Source organism: Poecilia reticulata, linkage group LG6 (genome assembly GCF_000633615.1).
Source record: "Poecilia reticulata strain Guanapo linkage group LG6, Guppy_female_1.0+MT, whole genome shotgun sequence".
In the NCBI taxonomy this organism is placed as follows: Eukaryota; Metazoa; Chordata; class Actinopteri; order Cyprinodontiformes; family Poeciliidae; genus Poecilia; species Poecilia reticulata.
This window is the reverse complement of record NC_024336.1, coordinates 2,601,739-2,622,178: the sequence shown is the minus strand read 5'-3', so window position 1 is coordinate 2,622,178 and position 20,440 is coordinate 2,601,739. Positions and strand designations below refer to the sequence as shown.

Below are 20,440 nucleotides of genomic sequence, written 5' to 3'. Positions count from 1 at the left end.
ACTGTAGCGAGAAAAGGAAGCTCAAAGAGAAGAAAGGAAGCCGGTAAAAGCTGGCCAAGCTGATGCAGAGGGTCGGGGGCCTCGGCCCTTCAGATCCGGCTTACCCGTCTGGTGTGGAGCGGGTGGATGGCCGGGGGTGGACACGGGGTGTAAGGTGGAGGCTGGGGGCCAGGTTTGATCCCTCGGGTCCTCATGTAGGAGAGAAACTGGTCCGGGATTTCGGCGAGCACTTCTTTAGCCAGACGAGCCATGCTCAGGATGTGGTTACCTCGCCGGTCGATGTAGTCTCTGAAAGGAACAAACTAAAGAGGAAAAGAAACGAAGAAACAAGAGACAGAAGGTGGAAGTTAATTGGGCAAAAGGAAAATGGTGAAGAAAAGAGACAAGATGAGAAGCGGAAGGTGAAACGAAGGCAGATTACAGAGAGAAGAGAGTCAAGTGCCATGATCCGTTCCATTAAAGCTACACTGTAACTTTTATGAAAAATATATGTTTTACATATTTGCCAGAACAGCCACCATGTCGTGACAATATGATATGAGATAGTGCCACACAGAGGATGAGTGACAGCACTAAGACCCGCCTCCTGGCCCTGATTGGTTGTTTCTAGTTGTTTCTAGGAGAAGGATTTTATTTTCTGTGGATTTTTTCACAGACGATCTGTCTCATACCATGCTGTCACAACATGGTGACAGTTTCAATAAAAATGTGAACATTTTTTTTAAAAATAAAAGTCACACACTGCTTTAATTTCAAATTTCACATTTCTTATTCGGGAATATTCTGTACCTGAACGATGTCCCTTTCTGCATGTCGTCCCTGGGATGAGATCCTCTCTTCGTCCCCGTCCAGCTCAATCATTTCTGTGAAGGAAACAACGTCACTTCCTCACTGTCAGGTGAATAAAAACACTAGCTGGATCGTCTGAAGTCTCATCCTTTGATGAATTAACTCTGATTTGATAACCTGGTTAAAATGCCATCAACCACGGTCGGTAATATTCTTTGCGTATATTCTCTTTTGGAGCCAGATAATACAGGTTGACGGTACGATATTTCATTAGCCACCGTGAAGTCATTTGCATTTTAGTGGCCCACATATCCTAGGAGACTAAGCCAAATATGGAGTGATGCGGAGAATCTGCACGGTTGAGCATGAAGCCACTGGGATGTCACTTACCTATAAGTGTGGGCTTATGGGAAGCGTTATGGAATATGTCTGCAACGGCACCGCAGGGACATTAAACAGCCAGACACAGCAGTTTCAGATGTGTGATCATTTTTGTGGAGCGCAATGCTCATCCTCAATGAGCTTGTTTTCACAGAGGACTGGTCTGGTGTTCGTAAACAACACCGGAGACGATGTGAGGGATGGGGTAATTGTATAGGAAAAGCAAATAAAAACCATTCGCTTTTTCTGAAAGACAAATGGGATTTTTTCTTTCTACCTTCTGTTTTATGTCTTTACTGCTTTGCAAAAGCTTTGTTACGTTCCAAACCCAAATGTCCCTGTATGACCGGAGTCAGAGCTTGGTAACTTGTGTCCGGTGAGAGTTGGACACAACCAGGGATGCCCTTTGTCACTGATTCTGGATAAGTGCCTCTATTGTCATGGTCTTGAGCCTGAAAGGGGTAGAATGCCATCTCCGAGTCGGGGAAGAGGTCCTGTTTCCAGAGGAGGTGTTTAAGTATCTCGGGATCTTGTTCATAAATGAGGGAAAAATGGAGTGAGAGATCAACAGGCGGGTTCGTGTAGCATCTGCAGTGAAACAGGTTCTGTACTGGTCTGTCACAACAAACAGAGCTGAGTCAAAAGGCGAAGCTCTCCATTTACCAGTCGATCTACGTTCCTGCCCTGATCTATGGTCACAAGCTCTGGGTAGTGGTAGGACAAGGTCACAGATAAAAGTAGTTGAAAATTTCCTCCCCAGGGTGTCTGGGCTCTCAAATTATGAACATGAAACAAGACTCCAAAAGATTCCAAAAGCTATTGACTGAGGACAGCTGCAAATCTTTATTTGTAAAGCAAAGGTTCAAGATTACTGTGTTCCATTTAGTCACATACACACACCTCAAGCTACTTACCATCAAATTCTGCCGGTCCAACTCCAACTATTATAATCGACATCGGCAGAGACGCAGCCTGCAAAAAGGTTTAAACAAACAGATGGACATGAAATCTCTATTGGCAAAGTTAAACTCCACACGCTGTCAGCCAAATTACTAACAGCACGGTGAAGAAACAGTTCATGCAAAGGGAGCCCTATGGAAAATGTCATCGCTATTGTTAAGACGTCCACGGTGTGTTTTGTGAAGCCTCTCGCCGCGCCAGTTTCTAATTTCATGCATCTACGAACTTGTCTAAATCTCCCAAAGCTTGTCGGTTTAGAAATGAGTCCAATTTACATCCACCTCTGCACACCCCAACCCCAAGTCTCGGTTCAACTGCCGATCGGCACCGCAATATTGTTTATTAAATCTCAGCCAAGTGGGACAACAAAGCGGGGTTTTAGCGCTGAGTGATGAATGGAGGTTTTGTAAGAGTTTCATAACTTCCTCCGGTTATTAGACTGAGGACTAGAATTGCCAGAGAAACGAGGGACGGAGGAAATAATCACTCTCACGCCTTACTTTATGTTCCACCAAGATGAGGGCGGGACAGGCTTGGTGTAACTCTGCCAATTTAGGCGCAGCAACTGGGGCAACTCGGGTCCCAAACGTTTGAGATCACCTGAAATTATTGCCCGTATTAACTCTGAGCAAACTCATTAGGGTTATTAAAGCTGAGAACACAGAGCAGGAAGGCGGGGGTGACCACGCTGCCGCCGCTCCACCCTCACTCCCCTAATTAGTGGAGATAAGAGCGCAAGTGTAGGAAGCATGAGAAGACTTTTGCTTTTTATAGCCTCCCTTTCATACTGGGTGTTTGCTGGTTTATCAGGACCTTTGTTGGAGTCTTAATTATAGCGAAACCTCCAGGGCTCCTCGCTAATTTTGCAGTGTATCAGCAGCATGATGGCGTGCACATGGACTGCTGCTGCCCACAATAAAGGGAATCTCATTTATTGTGTGTTTATACCAGGGTTATAATAGTTTTGGGGTTTTCATTATAGTTTACTTTTATTTTGTTGTGATTTTTAGTTTGTCTGATTCAGAGTTTTAATTGGTCTCCTAGTTTCTATTAATTAAATAATGCTTAGCTTAGATTTAGTTTTTAATAGTTCTAGTAGTAGTTTTGGTTTATTCATACTTTGATTTTTTTGGTTTCTGCACCTGAAAATGAACCAAAGCGAAAGTATTGTATTGTGATTATATATACATTGATTGGGTAATGAATACTCAATAAGGAGCTAAATAAAGAGCACAAGTGGTTTTGAGTATTCTTTAACGGAGGAAACAATCACTCTCGCAGTTTTTCTGCATTGAAGAATCGTCTTTTTGCCCTCCAGCGTTGTTACACGTGTGCAATTTCCACATGTAATGTGTCTACATGTTTGAGTATCCTTCCAGTTAATCAAAAACAAAGAAGTGATACAGGAAAACTATGTTGTCCTGCCTTGGACTTCGTAAAGTTTAAAAACTGATGTTTTGTGCAGATTCACCAACAACGAAAGCTGTAAGAGAATCGTTGGGCCAGCTGAAGAAGTCAATACTGTCTTCCATTTTCTGTGGATATTGTTGAGAGTCCTTAAAACCACTTAAATTATGAGAAAAAAAATCCATATTTATTTGTTGGAAGCACTGAGGTGGAAGGTTGTGCTGTTGAAGGTGTGACAGACTGGGGATGAATCTAGGTTGTGTCAAAATCATGCAAGGATAGGAAACGGATGATAATCACTGCAGGATCTTAGGTGTTCTAAGTTACTCTACTTCATTTTCTAACGAGGCTTCAAAGAGAACAAATGTAAACACGTACGTTTACAATGGACTCCTTGGTCTGCGCCATGTCAGTGATCACACCATCCGAAATGATGAGCAGGATGAAGTACTGCGATCCGTCCGTCACCGCCGATGCATACCTGGGGTTGACACATACAAGTAAAAAAAATAAAGCTAAAAAGAGACGCAGCAACGTAGAAAACTTTCATTTCCATAAAACATTTTATCCAGACGTTTATTAGAGGAGATAAAACATCCGAGGTCTGCCTAATAGTTACCCCACTGACAAGTTTCAATTGTTCCAGGGACGAAGATTATGGGGAGCATCAATTTTATGGATGGGCAGATATTAACTTGCCGGAGTAAGTGTTTAATAAGCCCTCCATCTCCAGCCTCTATCAGAGCCTCACAATTATCTTATTACAGAAAGCCTCATTTTAGGAAATTACCCCTCAGAGATCAGTGAAACTGTAGCTTTATTTTATTAAAGAAATACTGACCAATTAGACATCATGACAGTCAAACACAGAGTTATGCAAAAAATCTATTTATTTTGAAATGTCCCTTATTTTGAAATTTAATCACACATTCTAGTTCTTCACAGATGTTCCAACTAAAAGCTGTTTGTAACTTTAATGTGAGCTGCAACATCTTCCATGTCTTCTATGTATCTGAAACAGGACTTGGTGACAGAATGTAATGTTACAGAGGCAGCAGTCATTTCAGCACCGTGTCAAATGTTCACACTAATTCATCAAATGAATAAAACATTTGTGAGCAGCACCACTTAAGATCAAAGAAGACACACAGCGCTGTACATTAAGGACAGGTCCTTTATTTATTTATCTCCGCAACAAAACAGAGCGGTTCTTTTTGTTTCTTTTTCCAGTACGCTAATGCTAAACGTCTGAGGTGATGGAGTGGGACAGTGTTTTTGCGAGTTTAACAACGCTTCGATGCCACACAGGCGCCGGCGCCTAAGGATTTCACATGACATGATGTCACTTGTTTGGCCGGCGTCTTACTTGCTTTTAGTCAGAAAGCGGGCGCCGAACAATGCAGCTATTCTCAGGCCGAGTGGGCGGAAGGAACGAGAGAGAGACAGAGAGACGAGGGATCTGAAAGCCAATGATGAAAGGTGGGAAAAGTGCTTGTTACAGTCAGTCTCCAGGATCATGAGACGAGATCTGGCAGTAGGAGACGTCAGGTGGGAGTCGGGAGAAGCTGCTATGCAAAACAGCCTCAGAACTTTATTTCGTTCGCTTTAGTCACGGTTTAAAAAAAAAAAATGCAAAGAAGAAACATGCTTGTTTTCTCTAGGTTGTAAAGTAAAAAAAAAAAATTCCCCATTTTTTACTAAACACATGTGAACAGTCGTGTGTGGATTAACAATCTACACTCCATGACTCAGCAGCTTGTAGCTTCGGAGGTCACAGTAGAGGTTATCTTTATGATTATATCTGTCTGTCACATTGTTGTGGAGGCTTTTTGTCCCACACTTCATTACAGGATTGCAGACATTGGCACATACTGTCAAACAGGTTGACCTCTGAACTATGAATGGGTCATTTCAGATCCTTGGTTCTGTTCTGTTTCATCCATTCTGTTTACACGTGGAGGTGTGGAAGTCACACTTCTACTAATCCACCAAGGCGCTACGGAGCTCATATTTTGCTTAGTGCTTTTGCTAATGTTGAAAATGTTTAGCGCACTTAGCTTACCATAAATTAATCTAACATACAAATTAACTTGGCTGTTTTGTAAACTTTCTTTTGAATAAAGTTCGACATCCATGTTGAAATTTTGGTTATCGACTGTTAAGAATTTTTCAAGTGGCTGAACCTTTATATTGATGCTCTAATTTTTCGTTTAACACCTTAGTGTTTTTTACTAGCCTTGAAAACGCTTAGCACACTTAGCTTCCCCCAAATACATTTTTCTGGAGAAATTCTAATGCGCTAATTGACTTGGCTGTTTTGTAAACTTTCAGGTGGATAAAGTTTAACATCTGTGTTGAAGTTTTAGGTACTGACGCTTTTCATGCTCTTATTTTGAAGTAGATGAAGACCGTTTTACACGGCAGTTCTGTTTCCTCTCCCCACGTTCCTCAAGCAAATGATGCTTATCCACTACCCAGAATGCATTGGTCCAATGAAAGCAATGGAAGCAGTAAAGATATTGTTAGTTTCAGAACACATAGGTTTTCCATTTTAGCTTAACGAATTACAAAAATGACATTGTGGAGTTTGGTTTGACATTCTTTACGTTTGTTTAAATATAGAAACTGATAAAAACTGAATTAGTATTATGTCTTTAAGGACAAACCCAAACACTGACAGAATGCATACTTCGTTTTTCCTATGGCTGTGTTCGTCAGTTAGGAAAGTGTTTCTGACAGAATCTCTTAGTATCTGCAAGAGTAGTACGTTATTTGTTTTAAATATTTAAAAGACGGAAAAAGCAGATCCTTGCAAATGTTGCTCTCAGGGAGCTATATGCCAAGGATTAGTCAGCTTCAGGTCCTTTTTACAAGCATCCATTGGGATTCAGTTGATTGCTCGTCTATGAAGCTCATGAGGTGATGCATTTCCACTTCCTCTGAGGGAGGTTTTAACAGTTTCTCCTTTTTTTCAAATGCCCCTAAGGGCAGGAAATTGGTCACGGCTCAACTAAAACCTAATTATCGTATGTGTCCACACATTAACAGTAGTTATTGATTTCACTGCCTGGAGCTAACTGCACATTTATTTTGACCTACCTGGCCACATGGTTGATAACAGGGGAGAAGTGGGTGGGTCCGTACAGGCGCACACTCTTCAGGCTCTGGTAGTAGGCCTCCATCACACCGTCTATACCGCTGCAGTACGGGTTCTGAGGGTTACCGTTCTGCTCACAAGGACAGAGGACAAAACGGACTTTCAAACTTGAGAACTGTCAAAGAAATTTTAGATCGTTCTCACACAGATGAAATCAATAAAGTGTCTTTCTCTGTGGGGAAAAAAAGAAACATCCAGTTTAATTAGGGATATTTGTTTTAGATAATTGGAAGGCAGTAGGGAGATGAACTGGAGTTGTTATGGTTGAAGTTTTTAAGTCAAGTGAGAGTTAATACTGAAACACATGGCTTCAAAATCGTCACCTTTCTAAAATAATGGCCGTAGACATTTTTTGCTAAAAGTTTTTTTATTTTTGATGTTTTTGCTTAAAACATCTTTTGGAATAAAAGGGTGTGTTTTTTTATTCTGACAAAATCAATTTTTGCAATAAATAAATAAATAAATAAATAAATAAACTTAAGCCATTATTTTAAGAATTTGACAAAATATAGTTGTATTTATATACAAGTCCATTTACATATCAACAAAAAACTACATTTCAACTTATGTACACTTTTTGTTTCAGTTCTGTTACATAATAAAAAAAAATACATATTTATTTTGTTATTGGCAATATTTGCCATGCAACAGTCGTCCCCCCATGACTGGTTAGGCCAATATTTCTCTCTTAGAAATAATTTTATTGGTCTTCTGTGCGCTTCTATTTTTCACATTTATCTTTTCATTTGCTACAATTAATCAATCAATCAAATTGATTTGCAAAGGACTTTTGATAGTCAGGCATAACAGTGAAAAAAAACATAAATTAAAATGCTTATTGACGTTTTGGTGCCATTCATTCCTCCATTATTTCCCAAGTTCTAATCAGATGTTGATTTATGCTTTGATCAAAATACAACAGGCTCACAGTACAGTCACTTCATCAACATCTCATTTTATACTAGTGAGATATTCCACTCCGCTCTGCTCTTCAACTGGGTGTGTGCCTTTTGAGATCTTACAAACACAAATTACACTTAATCACCCTCTAGGCACAGATCAGAGTCTATAGGGTGTTAAAGCCTGATCGTTTTACAATAGAATAAGTAGCAGACTATTAAACTCATAGTGAGTCATGGAGTTAAGTGACCCAGGTTGTTAAAACACCACACTGCACTTACAAACGCCGAGCAACAGAACAACCAGCCATGCTGGTAACGACACACTCAGACTCTTTTTTTTTTTTTTTTTATTGCTTTGCGTGGGATTTACGGTACGTTCATCAACATATATTTACCCGCAAATCCAACCATTAAATCTGCGGTATGTAACCTTTATAAAAAAATGTTTTTTCCATATTTGTTAAAATTGTCACCACAGTATGTTATGAGACAGATAATCTGTGGCAAAAATCGATCTCGTTCACCTGCTCCGTGAGCTACTGTCGCTGTCTGAAGAAAGAAGGTCAAAAACAACCAATCAGAAGCATGAGGCGGTTAATTAGCATAGCCATTGTTCGCTATGGTTCCATACAACATCCATACCACAATGTTGTATGGAACACTGTTCCATACAACATTGGAACACTGTTTTCCACATTGCTATGTATGCTGGTGTACAAAAAATGAAAACATCTTATAAACATTAATGTAACAAAAATTAGTGGTGAAATAATTCTAGCAGAATTTGTCAAAAAATAGGTTAGGCTGCTGTCAGTTGGAGCAGCTCCAAGCATTTAGCATGCTGAGCTGAGTGACTCCTCATCACTGTAGAAAAAGCATCTGCATAGTGCAGCATGAGCTTGAGTAATCTTATTACTGATTTGCTGCTACCACATTTGGGTAGCACTTGCATAAATTAACATAAAGGTCACAGTACCAATTCATATCAGAACAATAGTTTTTGCTAATATTCAGATAAAAACAATGAAACATTTCTTCGCACTGGAAAAGGGCTTGGCATGACAAACTATCTCACATCCTTCATGCCAAATTGTAGAATAACAGGATGTACAATTTGTACAATGTACATTTTCTAGAAGTTAATGTGTTAATGAATGTGTTTTCCATGCGCTCAAAGGAAAGTTTCAAAGAAGAAACAACAGTAAGTAACTAAAAATAGCAGGAAGCCATATTTAACTTTGCTCGGTTACCCATAAATACAACTGCATATGAAATCCTTTGCTTTGTAAATGGAGCTTGTATAATTGTGCCACATTCAGCGGCCGCCAGTTCCCACTACTACTGCTCTACAGCTGCAAGTGGAATCCTTAATGCTAAGAATAATGCATGTGAGACTCGACTGGAGGTTCAGCGCCGTGGGGGAAGCTGCTACCCAACGCAGAGCAGCTGTAATGGCTGCAAATGCCTCTGGAAAAACATCTGGACGGAAGAGTAAACCGACCAAGACGGCTGTGCAGAGCCGGGGAGGAGTCAGGGTACCTTTTCYTTTGGAAAACGTGATGGATGGATGAGCTATGAAAAGTTAGACAAAGTGAAGGACTCAGCACTTTTCCCGTCTGGAGAATGGCAATAAATTCAAATGTAGCTAAATAACTGACTCAAACATTCTAGTGAATGTGAGGCATTGTGTTCACAACCAAACTCATCAGCACAGACTGTGAATCTCCCTAGACGCGCTTATATAGGCACAAATACCCACCATAAATATTTTGTACTGCTAAATCAAGAGCTATGTAGCCCTGTGAAACAAATTAGATGAAAATTTTATGTTTAAAAAAAGGCTTTTTACAAGTAAAAAGTGGAAAACATCATGCAAAACTGTAGCCTCACGTTTCCTCGCTTGTGTGTGAGTTTCCACCTTGAACCTTTCAGCTGGTCGGTCAATTTCATGTCAGTCTCAAACTTACAGAACAAACGGTGCTGTCATAGAAACGGTGCTTGGATAGGCTCTGTGTGCTCGCTACAGAACACGTCGGTTCGTTTAGAGACCATCAACATACACAACTACACAGTCTGAGTTACAAGTACAAAACGTTTATGACTGGATTTTGTGTCCGTACATTTTTCTTTTTGTAATGTTGGACTCCTTTTTCCATCAACTGCCAACACAAAACTCCCTTTAATAAGGTTAAATGTTTGCCTAAAAGTAGCTACAACTCTCCTTTAAAACAGTCCTAGGACAACAAGATATCTTCAGTTTGCATGTTATCTTCTTTTCACGGTTGAATTGCAGCTAGTATTGGTAGATGCAGAAATAAAATCTCGTCCATGATATATTTTAGTTGTTTTATTCAAACACAGAGGGGTTGTTTTCCCCAAACAAACACTGACAATAAATGCTTTTGGATTTATATTATTACAACGTAAGAATTCGAGGATTTGTCGAATATAAAATCCTACCCATAAAGGTGCCTCACTTCCCTTTAGGTGCATTACAGCGATATGTTCAGTCGATTAGATGGTTATAGCTTACGGCAAATGAAAACCCAAAGTAAAGTTTCTCACATAATGTAACTATTACATTAGACTGAAAAAAACAAACAGAAATGTGTTGTTTATGGCCATATTATGATCTACATAGTCATAAGTAGGACTGCTGTTCAGCAGACAGTAACAATAAAACCCTCCAAATGCACAATATGACAAAAAAGGTCACTGATTTAGAAATGTGCCGAGAATATTGATGATTGAGAGAAATTTAAAAGTGTGCTGGAAAAATTACAAGAGTTATGGTGAATAAAAATAGGCTCCTTATGTGTTCACATCCTGACCACCATGTTGCCATCGTGCTCCCAACCATTTCACCAAAGCGACTCTTTAACTCGTCTTTGCTGTCACTGTTACTGATAAATAAAAAAACCCTATAATAAATAAACAAACAACGCTTAGCCTGGTTGGGGGCGCAAGTAAACCCTGGTGGCCTGCCAGGCTTATAATACACACCCTGAGACATAGTCAGTCTACTTAGCTGAGATGAACCTTGGAGATTCATTCATTCATCACCACAAATCTTGAACCAACTTCCAAAAAACTGCAAAAAAGCCAAAACACTGAGTTCCTTTAAATCAAGACTAAAAACACACCTGTTTAAAGTTGCCTTTGATTAGTAATAAATGGAACACCGATCAACATATTTCATATGTATTGATGATTTTGAGGACTAAAGGCAAATTTGAACTGCACCATGCAAAAAAACCTGAACTTGAATCCAAGTACACATAGTAGGGTGATCACTAGTACGTGGCCTGATGTTGGGCTGTGTGTTGTGTAAAATCTTTCCTCACCAGGGGAAACTCGTGGGAGACACGCCCGTCTGGTGGGAGCTTGGCACCGAATCCCAGCGCAGGGAACAACTTGTCGCTGTCGTAGTCCTGGATGATCTCCCCGATGGCGCGCAGGGCCATGGCGTAGTCATTCAGCTGGTACGGGCTCATGTAATGGAGCGAGGTGGGCTGGGATGGGTTGCCTGTGCCCCAAGCACAGCAACACAACAAAACAAAACACAGGTTAGCAACATACTGTCGTTATGTCTCCTTCCCCTGCGTTTGATTCATATCACATCACGCAGTGTAGATCTAGATCCAAAAACATTTGTTACACCCCCGGCAGAACTGGAGGCAAGATAGATTTAGATGCTGAATGATGCATTTGGTGCGCCGGTGAATTAGTGAAACCTGTTGTAAAATTACAGCTGCAGAATGGAGTGGCTTATAAATAACAGACGCCGCAATTGTTGAGATAAATGAGCATGCCATGGAGCGCAACATATGGAAAATAAGGAGAACTTTTCAGTGATTCTTAGATCTTATCAATCTTCCCTGCTTAGGAGTTGTGTCACTAACGGAATACTGTTAGAGTGTGATTGGTTTTCTTGAGACTTAACAACTAACAGAAGTAGTTCAAAATAAAAAAATATTCATTTAATTCAGGGGGTTCCAACATTAGTCCTGGAAATCTACTGTCCTGAAAGTTTTAGATGCAACCCTGCTCCAACACACCTGAATAAAAGGAATGGCCTGTTACGAGGCCTTTGCCAAACTTGATGGCAAGCTGAAGAGGTAATTCAAGTGTACGATTCAGGTGTGATGGCGCAGGTTTGGATGTAATCCTTGGTTCACATAACAAGATTTTTTAAATTGTCGGCTGATTTTCAGATCCCGAGAGACGACACACACAGCAATGAAAGATCTTGGGAATAACAAGTTTGGTCGTAGAGTGTGTCGTACTTTAAAAATGACCATATTTGTCACATTGTTTGAAAAAATAACATAAAAAAATAACACACACAAAAAAAAAAGCAAAAAGCCTCTGAACCAACATAAAAATGAATCTCCGGCTTCCAAAGTCCACACTCAAGTACATAAAAGGAGATTTCTTAAATCTTTAATTTGGTCAGAGTTTTTATTAACAATCATTTTTAGTGATATTAAATAGAGGTTACGTGTGGATGAAAAGCGAAATTGCGTAAAAATCTATCAGGTTTACCAGATATCCTGCTACCTGTGGAGTAGGCCTCATACAAAAAACTTCAAAAATATACTAAGAACCCAAACTGAGGCCATCAATGAAGCATCATCTTTCTTCGGGTCAAGCAGCAGATGGGATGGGAGTAACACCTCTCATCTCTCTGGAAGCTCAAGCAGCAGGAGGAAACGCCAAAGGAAAGTGTGACTCTGGTCAGCAATTTCTCTTCTTCGACCCATGTTTAGTCTCCATGGTAACCAAGTGTCGCACTTTGTAATCTCCGTTACATCCAGGATGAGGGTCTCTGCATTCTCTTTTACTCAGTCAGGTCTCATTGGCATTTTGGTCACACAGATTCTAACCCATAACAAGAGCTGTTATTTTTCATCAAACATGATCTGTATAAAAAAAAAACTCCCAAAAAAAAGAACTTCTTGATAATGTGCACAGCTATTCTCTGGCACTGGATTTACTAAATATTGTCTACATTTTCGAGAGCTCACTGGACATAACGCATTTGCCATGTGGATGATGTGACCAGACTCCTCCTCCGTTCCTGGTCTCAAACAGGATTCAGCTCGTTTCTACACCCAGGAGTTCAGGTTCTACATTTCATGCTTTTGCGAACTCTGCACACATTTCGTTTGGGCCACAGCTGAGCTTTATCAACCAGAAAACATGAAGCACAGGCATGATAAAAAGCAAAAAAAAAAAAAAAGTATATTCTTTTAATTCAAAGGCCTTACATTTTAGAACACACAGTTGTATTTACATACACTGAATAAAAAGACAGATAAGTATTTTTTCCCACTGTATGAAGTTAAATCAGATCAAACTTTTCTTGTTATAGGTCAGCTAGAATTACCAAAATTATTTAGATTTGCCAAGTGCCTGAAAATGGAGCTGGAGCATTTTTAATCATTCTTTTGTAACTTATAATTTAATTGGTCAATGTCATGAATAACTTTTAAAACGTATGACTTGAGTTAAATCTTTTGGGATTTCTTTCTAACTAACCTAAAGCAAGAAAAGTTTGGTCTGATTTAACCTCAGACAGTGAAAAAAAATGTGTGAGTTTTTGTTATTCAGTATATGTGAAACAACTGCATATGTTACATGTTACACTGAGTTTCTTGTTAGCAACTGTTGCCTCCCATCAATCTGGGAAGAACCGAGGATAAGTCCAGACACTTTAAGGTCCATCACTTCTGAGCTAAAATTCTCTTTCTAAAGATTATTTATAGAAAGTCTGAGGCTAGCCCTGATACCAGACTGTGAAATATTCAGAAGACCCCAGCGACTTCAGTTAGCGTGTTGAACATGAGAGTTCATGACAGGACAATTAGAGGAGGGCCGGACAAGCGTGGCGTCTTTGGAAGGATTCCCAGGAGAAGGCTCTTGGCAGCGAGTTGGCGGCTTTACAAAGTTGAAGTAACGACCCCGTCAAAGTCCAGACTCTGAACTTGATTGAAATCCTGTGGCAGGAGCCAAAAGAGAGAGCTGAGCATAAATATATGCCAGCAAACGTCTCTGAACAGAACGCTGTAAATAAAAGTGTGCCAGAAATCCTCCAGACAGTTATGGAAGTCTGCTAAAGGTCAGACTAAAGACGATTACTTTCAGCTTCCTGCTACTTAACATGGTAAAAAAAAAAAAAAAAGCCAATAAATCTTCCTTTTTAGTTATGAACACACAAGTAATGTCTCTACTGTGTAGAGACATTAGACAACCCTTGTTTCCTTTCTTTGTTCTTTTTTTGTGTAAATGTTAAAATGAAGGAATTTTGAAACTGATCACAAACTGGAACTGTGACCTTGAGGTGATATCAAGCCTTTATAATCCTAACTTTTCAAAAATAAAAATGTATTGTATTATATAGGAGCCAATAAATAATTATGTATGCTGCTATTTTTTTCAGCTACTGCTTCTACATAATTGCTAGATTATTTTAAAGGAAATAACCAGCGTGTATAATTAGTCTTTTGTTTTATTTAGGGTAAAAAGAGTTGTGTAAAAGCCTTTAGAAGGGCAGTATTATGCCAAATTGACTATTTTAACCTTTATATCATGTTACACTGTTATTCCCTCATCAAAAACACACCTGGAGTATTGCATTGATTTTCATGCATGTTTGAGAAATCCTTTCTTCTCCATGGCAACCCTTCAGCTGTACAAAATGCCTAGGTGGACTTAGCCCCGCCTTTGAGAAGCAGCTCTTCCTCTGAGTTGCAGTTTCCAAGCTTCCGAGATTCCACCTACCAGATCAGCACTCCCCACTCAGCTCCTTCAGACTAGCCAGAAGCAATTAGCAAACATCTGGTGGAACTGAGCATCTGCTGAGCTCATTACAGGAGCTACTTCTCAGTGAAATGCTGGTAAAAACACAGTTAAAGGGTTAATAGAGGAGCCATGTTGTGATGACTTCCTAAAGGTGGAGTTTCAGAAAAAGCAGGAGTTTTTAAAGAGAAAGAGGCCTAATTTCAAGAAATTAGTCACATTTGATATATGCAGCACTTTTTATAACAGAAGTTAACACAGTTACTAGACTGTAAAATGACACTATGTGGCTGAAAAACACAATACTGCCCCCTTAAACTTTGAAACATTTCTCAGCACATTGTATTCAGTTTTATGTGACCGCCTAATTCTCAGGGGGTTAATATCCTGCTTGGGGTAGAAACTGCTCCATGCACGTTTTCTTAATGGTCAAAATGATCTCCTCCATCTTTCAGCATGTCCTGCAGCACTCTGATAATGACCCATTTATGTGCCCGGTAGAGCAGCCGAGAGGCCGTTTTACCTACGGAGCATTTTCAGATATGTGCAACTCGCTTAAATCATGACCACTGTGGCTCATATTCAAAGACTTTTCCAAAAATCTCTCTCTTTTTTTTACTACTTATCTTCAAAATTGTCACATAATATAACAATTATAACCATGTTTTACATGTTCCATCTCCACAAAAAAAGTATATAAAACATGTCTCGTCAGTTGAAGTGTTATGATTTGTGGGTGCTGCTATGGCAACTATGTTGCAGCATATACACATGTCAGGAATCTGAAATCCAAAAGCTAAAAGTAATTACCGTTATTGAATTTATAATGTGGAATTTCACTAGTTTGACGTGATGCTTTGCCTCCATTAAAATGAGCTGACAGAGAAACACAGCAAGTCCATTTATCCTGTAACATGGGGCTGGACAAACTGCAGAGAGGAGTGAGTGTAGAGCCGGTTTTGGCTCCACTCCACCACCTCAGTGTGCAGGATTTAGATTAGGGAGAAGTAAGCTATGTTTCGACTACGAGTTCCAGAATTTGAAAACTTGCCGTGTTTCAAATGGAAGAACCTGAAGGCAATGAGGTCAATATTAGTTAAAAGCCAGACTAAGAATGTTGAAAATGTCCTGCAGAAATATTCCAGTTTTTGGTGCGGATTGTGAATACATTGAAGAAGGGTTATTGTGTGAAATCAACGTTTTCAGCTTCATATTATGTTGTAATGTCAATCTATCATCAAAAACATACTTCTTTAAGAAAATTCTTGAATTGTTGGTAAAAATGATGTTAACAGGTTACTAGAGGAGCCATGTTGTGATGACTTTCTGAAGGCGGAGTTTAGAGCTTCAACGATTCCACGAATGATTCGAGTACCTCAAGTATTAAAATTCCTCGAGGCAAAATATCTGCCTCAAGGCTTCGTTAAATTATGTTTTATTATTTAGCGCACCATGTTCTGACCAGGTGATTATTTGTGTTGCGCAACACTCTCACTTCCACCTATGAATCGGCCTATGAGTTGGGCTGATGTTAATATCTCATATAGACACTGCTGTTATGGCAGTATTTACCATCATTTTATTTGATCAAATTTTTATTCAATTACTCAATTAATTGTCAGAATAATCAAAAGAATACCCAATTACTGGAATAATAGTTTATAGCCCTAGCAGAGCTTCAGAAAGAGCAGGAGTTTCTTAAAGACACAGAGGACCAATTTCAAGGTGTTAAATTTCGAAGTCAAACTTGTTTTAAGTCATGATTGATAAAGCATTTTTATAACAACTAAAAGTAACAGTTACTTGATTGTGTAATAAAATGGTATCATGTGGCTGGAAACACATAATACTGCCACTTTAAGGCTCCTCTACCAGAATCAAGAAGCTGCTCTTCACAACGAGATCCTTTTCCCTCAGGAAAAAATATGTAAAAGTAGTGCTACTCCTATCTAGGTACAATTGTGAGTTCTCTGCCACCCTCTACATCATGTTACTAACATTTGTGGTACAAAAAAATGGCAAACAGAAAAAAGGAAACCAATTTTAGATTCTAGCGTAACATTATTAGTTTACGCTCATGGAAAACATCGTTGTGGTTATTGTTCGGTTTATTCTGAGTATTCAGCCTCCTCAAAGACAGCGTGGTGGGAGTCTGATTCGATTACAATACAGAAACTCATCCATTTTTCTTCCCGTTACGTAAGCTCTGAAATTGTTTAACTCTTTATTAATCCGCTAAATCACGTTTTGCCAGAAAGAGTCAATCAATCATCTGTGACAAAGTCTTCTGCGCAGAACAGCTAATTGTGTTTGTCTGTCTTCTTCTTGACGTTCCTCATCTGAGCTGGTTTACTGCTGGGGCTTCCAAAAGCAGCCCGACAGGCTGGAAACGTAATTTGTAAAAAAATTTAAAAAAATACGAGCGCAGTGATTCACTGACTAGGCAAAGTACTTTGGAGTAAAACTCCAAAGTTTGAAATGACAAACTTCTAACAGTCAAATTTCACACTCTTAATCTTCAAGTCATTAAACCAAGCTGACTGACTAGGAACTCCCCTAAGAGTTCAATTTGCACAGATCTGATCTTTTAACTGCCAAACTTTCATCCGTTCGATACACCGAGGAGATGCAAATTACAAGAGCGAAGCAGTGAAACACTCACCGTTTGATGCTGTGAAATCAATTGCCACCGTGAAATTAATCTGTGTCCTACAAAAAAGAAAATAAATGGCATAAGGAGAAACATGGAACCATCAATCATGTCAGATTATGCCGCGGCGTGTTTTCAAAGCATGCGGCAGAGAGCAATTAAAGCAGCAGGTTATCGGCAGCTGTCTGTCTTAATGTTGGAGTCGGGAGATAACGCCGCAGCCGGTAATCTGCCCGGCTGAGCCGCTGCAGAGTCTACACTAATAACTGCGAGTGACAAGATTTAATGATGAGAGCAATGCTGCTGCCTAATCCTGTACGACTTCATACCAGTTAGTGGGAACTTACCCGCCTCTGATGTAGTCCAGGAAGGACAGCTCAGTGTCCACCAGGCAGGACAGGAGGGTCACCTGCCAGTCAGTAGAACAGGGCAATAAGATGCGAAGTCTCACTTTATAATCAATCCATCAAGTTCATTTGCATGACACATTTCAACAACAAAGTGCTTCACATGGTGAAACCATAAAGAAATATTGTAAGCACAGTTGTGAAAACCAGCAACAGCCATTAGAGTTTGTCAAGTCATTGTCAAAATCATCAATACAAATCAAATATGTTGCTCAATGTTCCAGTTATTATGGGTCAAAAGTCACTCTGAACAGGTGGGCTGTAGGAACTCTGTTTTAGCTGTTTTGCGGTTTTCTGGAAGTTTGTTCCAGATTTGTGTGTTTGATTAATATTTTAGGCATATTTCAGGCACTGCTGCATCGATGTAATAGATGTGATGGAAGATAAACACATGCATGAGATTCTCTGGATCTTGCTGACACATTACACTGCAAAAATACAAAAATCCTACCAAGAATTTTTTGTCTAGTTTCTAGTGCGAATATCTTGGTACACTTGAAATAAGATAAAACTAACTTACAAGTGTCTTCTCAGCAGGATATAGGAGCTTGTTTTAAGTAAATTATTATTTTATATGGATGAAAAAAATTGTTTATCACAACACAATTTCCCCATGTCATAAGTGAAATAATCTGCCAGTGGTACCAGCACTTTTTCATCAATATTAAAGAATTATTTACTTACAACAAACTTCTAAATCTTGGTGAAAAGTTCCCTTTAAGTTAGTTTTTTTTAATTCAAGTGCACTGAGATATTTGCACTACAAGTTAGACACAATTACTTAGTAAGATTTTGTGTTTTGGCAATGCAGCCCCTTAGCTTCTACCAGCCTTCTTCGGGTGGTAGAAGGCTGCATTTGTAACTGTCTTTATGTGACTGAAATATCAGGCATACGAAGCTAATTTTAGTATTTCAAAGATAAAGACTTTTTTAGATTTTGATCTCTCTTCTCTTTCATTTAAACAATAATTACTGTAAATGATCACAGAAGCTCTACGTTGTGGACTGTCATTGATTTCATATAGCTGTCCCAGTCAAATTGTTTGTCCATGTGGTGAGGATATAAAGACTCGCCGTCAACATAGATGCTGTTAAAAAGCCTGATCAAACAGATGTTTTAGGTAGATATGGGCCTTCACTAATTGCTTTCTCACCACTCCAGTGGATCAAAGTGGAAGTGTGTTTACAAGTTGTGGCGCCAAAGTGGAGTTCTTTAATGTAAAATAAAGCTAATAAGCGAGAAACAGATGCAGGGAGTTTCTCTTTTTAAGATTTTTTTTTTCTGGCAAGATACGCCAGTAAACAACCTAAAGTGTTCCCATCAAAGTTACTATTCTTCCAGTTTAGTGAAAATTCGAGAGCTGCCAAATTTTAATACATTTTAATAAAAGGACTCTTTCAGTGAACTGAATATGTAGAGACACAACGAGGTGTAACCCTAATGACTGAGGTACACCATGCTGAACAATTCACTTCAGTTTTAATGACTAATTAGTGTTGATTGGTATATTAGTCAATAATTAAAATGCTGTTAGCTGCAGACCATTTATACAAGTGTAACTACAAGGGAGTTATATGCACAACAAATGACTATTTGCTTTTTTCTCCATTTGAGGTTTCCATAAGCTAAGTCTTCTTTCTCTCTCTTTCAACGAGTGTGTTGACATTGTCACTGTATAAGGCTGTATTTTTGTAAAAAATCTGATTCACATATGAGGTTAGAAGTTAGTTTTGTTTTCTAATGAAGCTATACCATTATTATGCCAGTTAATATTTTGTAATATATAACCTTCAGAAAAATTATAGATGCATCAAAAAACATAGACAAAAATAAGGAAAAATTTACCAAAATAGAGCATGAACTATGTAATATGACTGATAGCTAGCCGGATAGCCAGTCAGATACCCAGCTAACAAGATAGCTAGAGAGATTGATTTTAATACTGAATCTTTCACCAATCTGTGTTTGCACCACACAAAGCACAAAAAGGCTGAGCTAAAGGCAACACTCTTTAGTGTGGATCCCTTTACTAAGTGAAGAAGGCTATAAAAGTTAGCCATAAGTTGATACTGTTGTTTTTGTACAAGTTGCACTAACTATGCTAATCCCAAATGTAAGATGCTGATGACTGTTTCATTTGTAAAAAAAATAAGTAAATAAAAAAATTCCTTTTTAAAAATAGTAAAATATTGTTCATAGTCATTGCTCTTTTACACAGCTTATTAACATATTGAATTAATGTCACAGCAGGCAGACTAACATAACATAATCTCAATGGTTTTCTTAGCAACAAAATTGGGTATACGTTTTTGCTTCTCTAATTAACATCATAGAGTATATCATAGTATATTGTTATCTCTACAATAATATTTTCACATGTATTTTTGACACACTTATTGGTGGTTGTTTTTCAAACAGTTTCCACTCACCGTTCCTGAGTTTTGGTACTTCTTCTTCTTCTTCCCTTTCTTTTTTGGATTTAGCACCTGTGGAGACATAAGCTTGTTTTTAAAGCCTAAAACAAAATTGTTGAGTCTTAATGTTTCTGCAGCAGTCAAAGTTCGAGTGACTCCTGGCCCCTCAAGTTTTAATTAACCCAGACTATTTAGCAAAGCCCTCTCCTCGGGCTGCCACCTTATCGTGGTGGAGGGGTTTGAGTGTCCCAATGATCCTAAGAGCTATGCTGTCTGGGGCTTTATGCCCCTGGTAGGGTAGCCCAAGGCAGACAGGTCCTAGGTGAGGAACCAGACAAAGCGCAGCCCGAAGACCCTTTATGATGCACAACAACCTTGGATCTAGCGTTCCCTCGCCCGGACACGGGTCACCGGGGCCCCACTCTGGAGACAGGCCTGGAGGTGGGGCACGATGGTGAGCGCCTGGTGGCCGGGCTTTGCCCACGGAGCCTGGCCGGGCTCAGCCCAAAGAGGAGACGTGGGTCCCCCTTCCAATGGGCTCACCACCTGTCGGAGGGGCCAAAGGGGTCGG

At 39.4% G+C, this 20,440-nt stretch overlaps 1 protein-coding gene across 1 annotated transcript in view; it reads right to left on the bottom strand.

The window, feature by feature from the left end:
* The window catches only part of LOC103465734 (copine-8-like), a 97,208-nt gene that overhangs the window by 6,216 nt on the left and 70,552 nt on the right, over nucleotides 1-20,440 (bottom strand). Inside the window, exons 12-20 of the mRNA XM_017305451.1 lie at nucleotides 19,885-19,941; nucleotides 17,395-17,456; nucleotides 17,060-17,106; nucleotides 10,941-11,122; nucleotides 6,637-6,764; nucleotides 3,916-4,018; nucleotides 2,085-2,142; nucleotides 790-863; nucleotides 105-302 (exon numbers count right to left, since the gene is read on the bottom strand). Of these exons, the coding sequence (XP_017160940.1) occupies nucleotides 105-302; nucleotides 790-863; nucleotides 2,085-2,142; nucleotides 3,916-4,018; nucleotides 6,637-6,764; nucleotides 10,941-11,122; nucleotides 17,060-17,106; nucleotides 17,395-17,456; nucleotides 19,885-19,941 (909 nt within the window). The remainder of the gene's footprint in view (nucleotides 1-104; nucleotides 303-789; nucleotides 864-2,084; nucleotides 2,143-3,915; nucleotides 4,019-6,636; nucleotides 6,765-10,940; nucleotides 11,123-17,059; nucleotides 17,107-17,394; nucleotides 17,457-19,884; nucleotides 19,942-20,440) is intronic.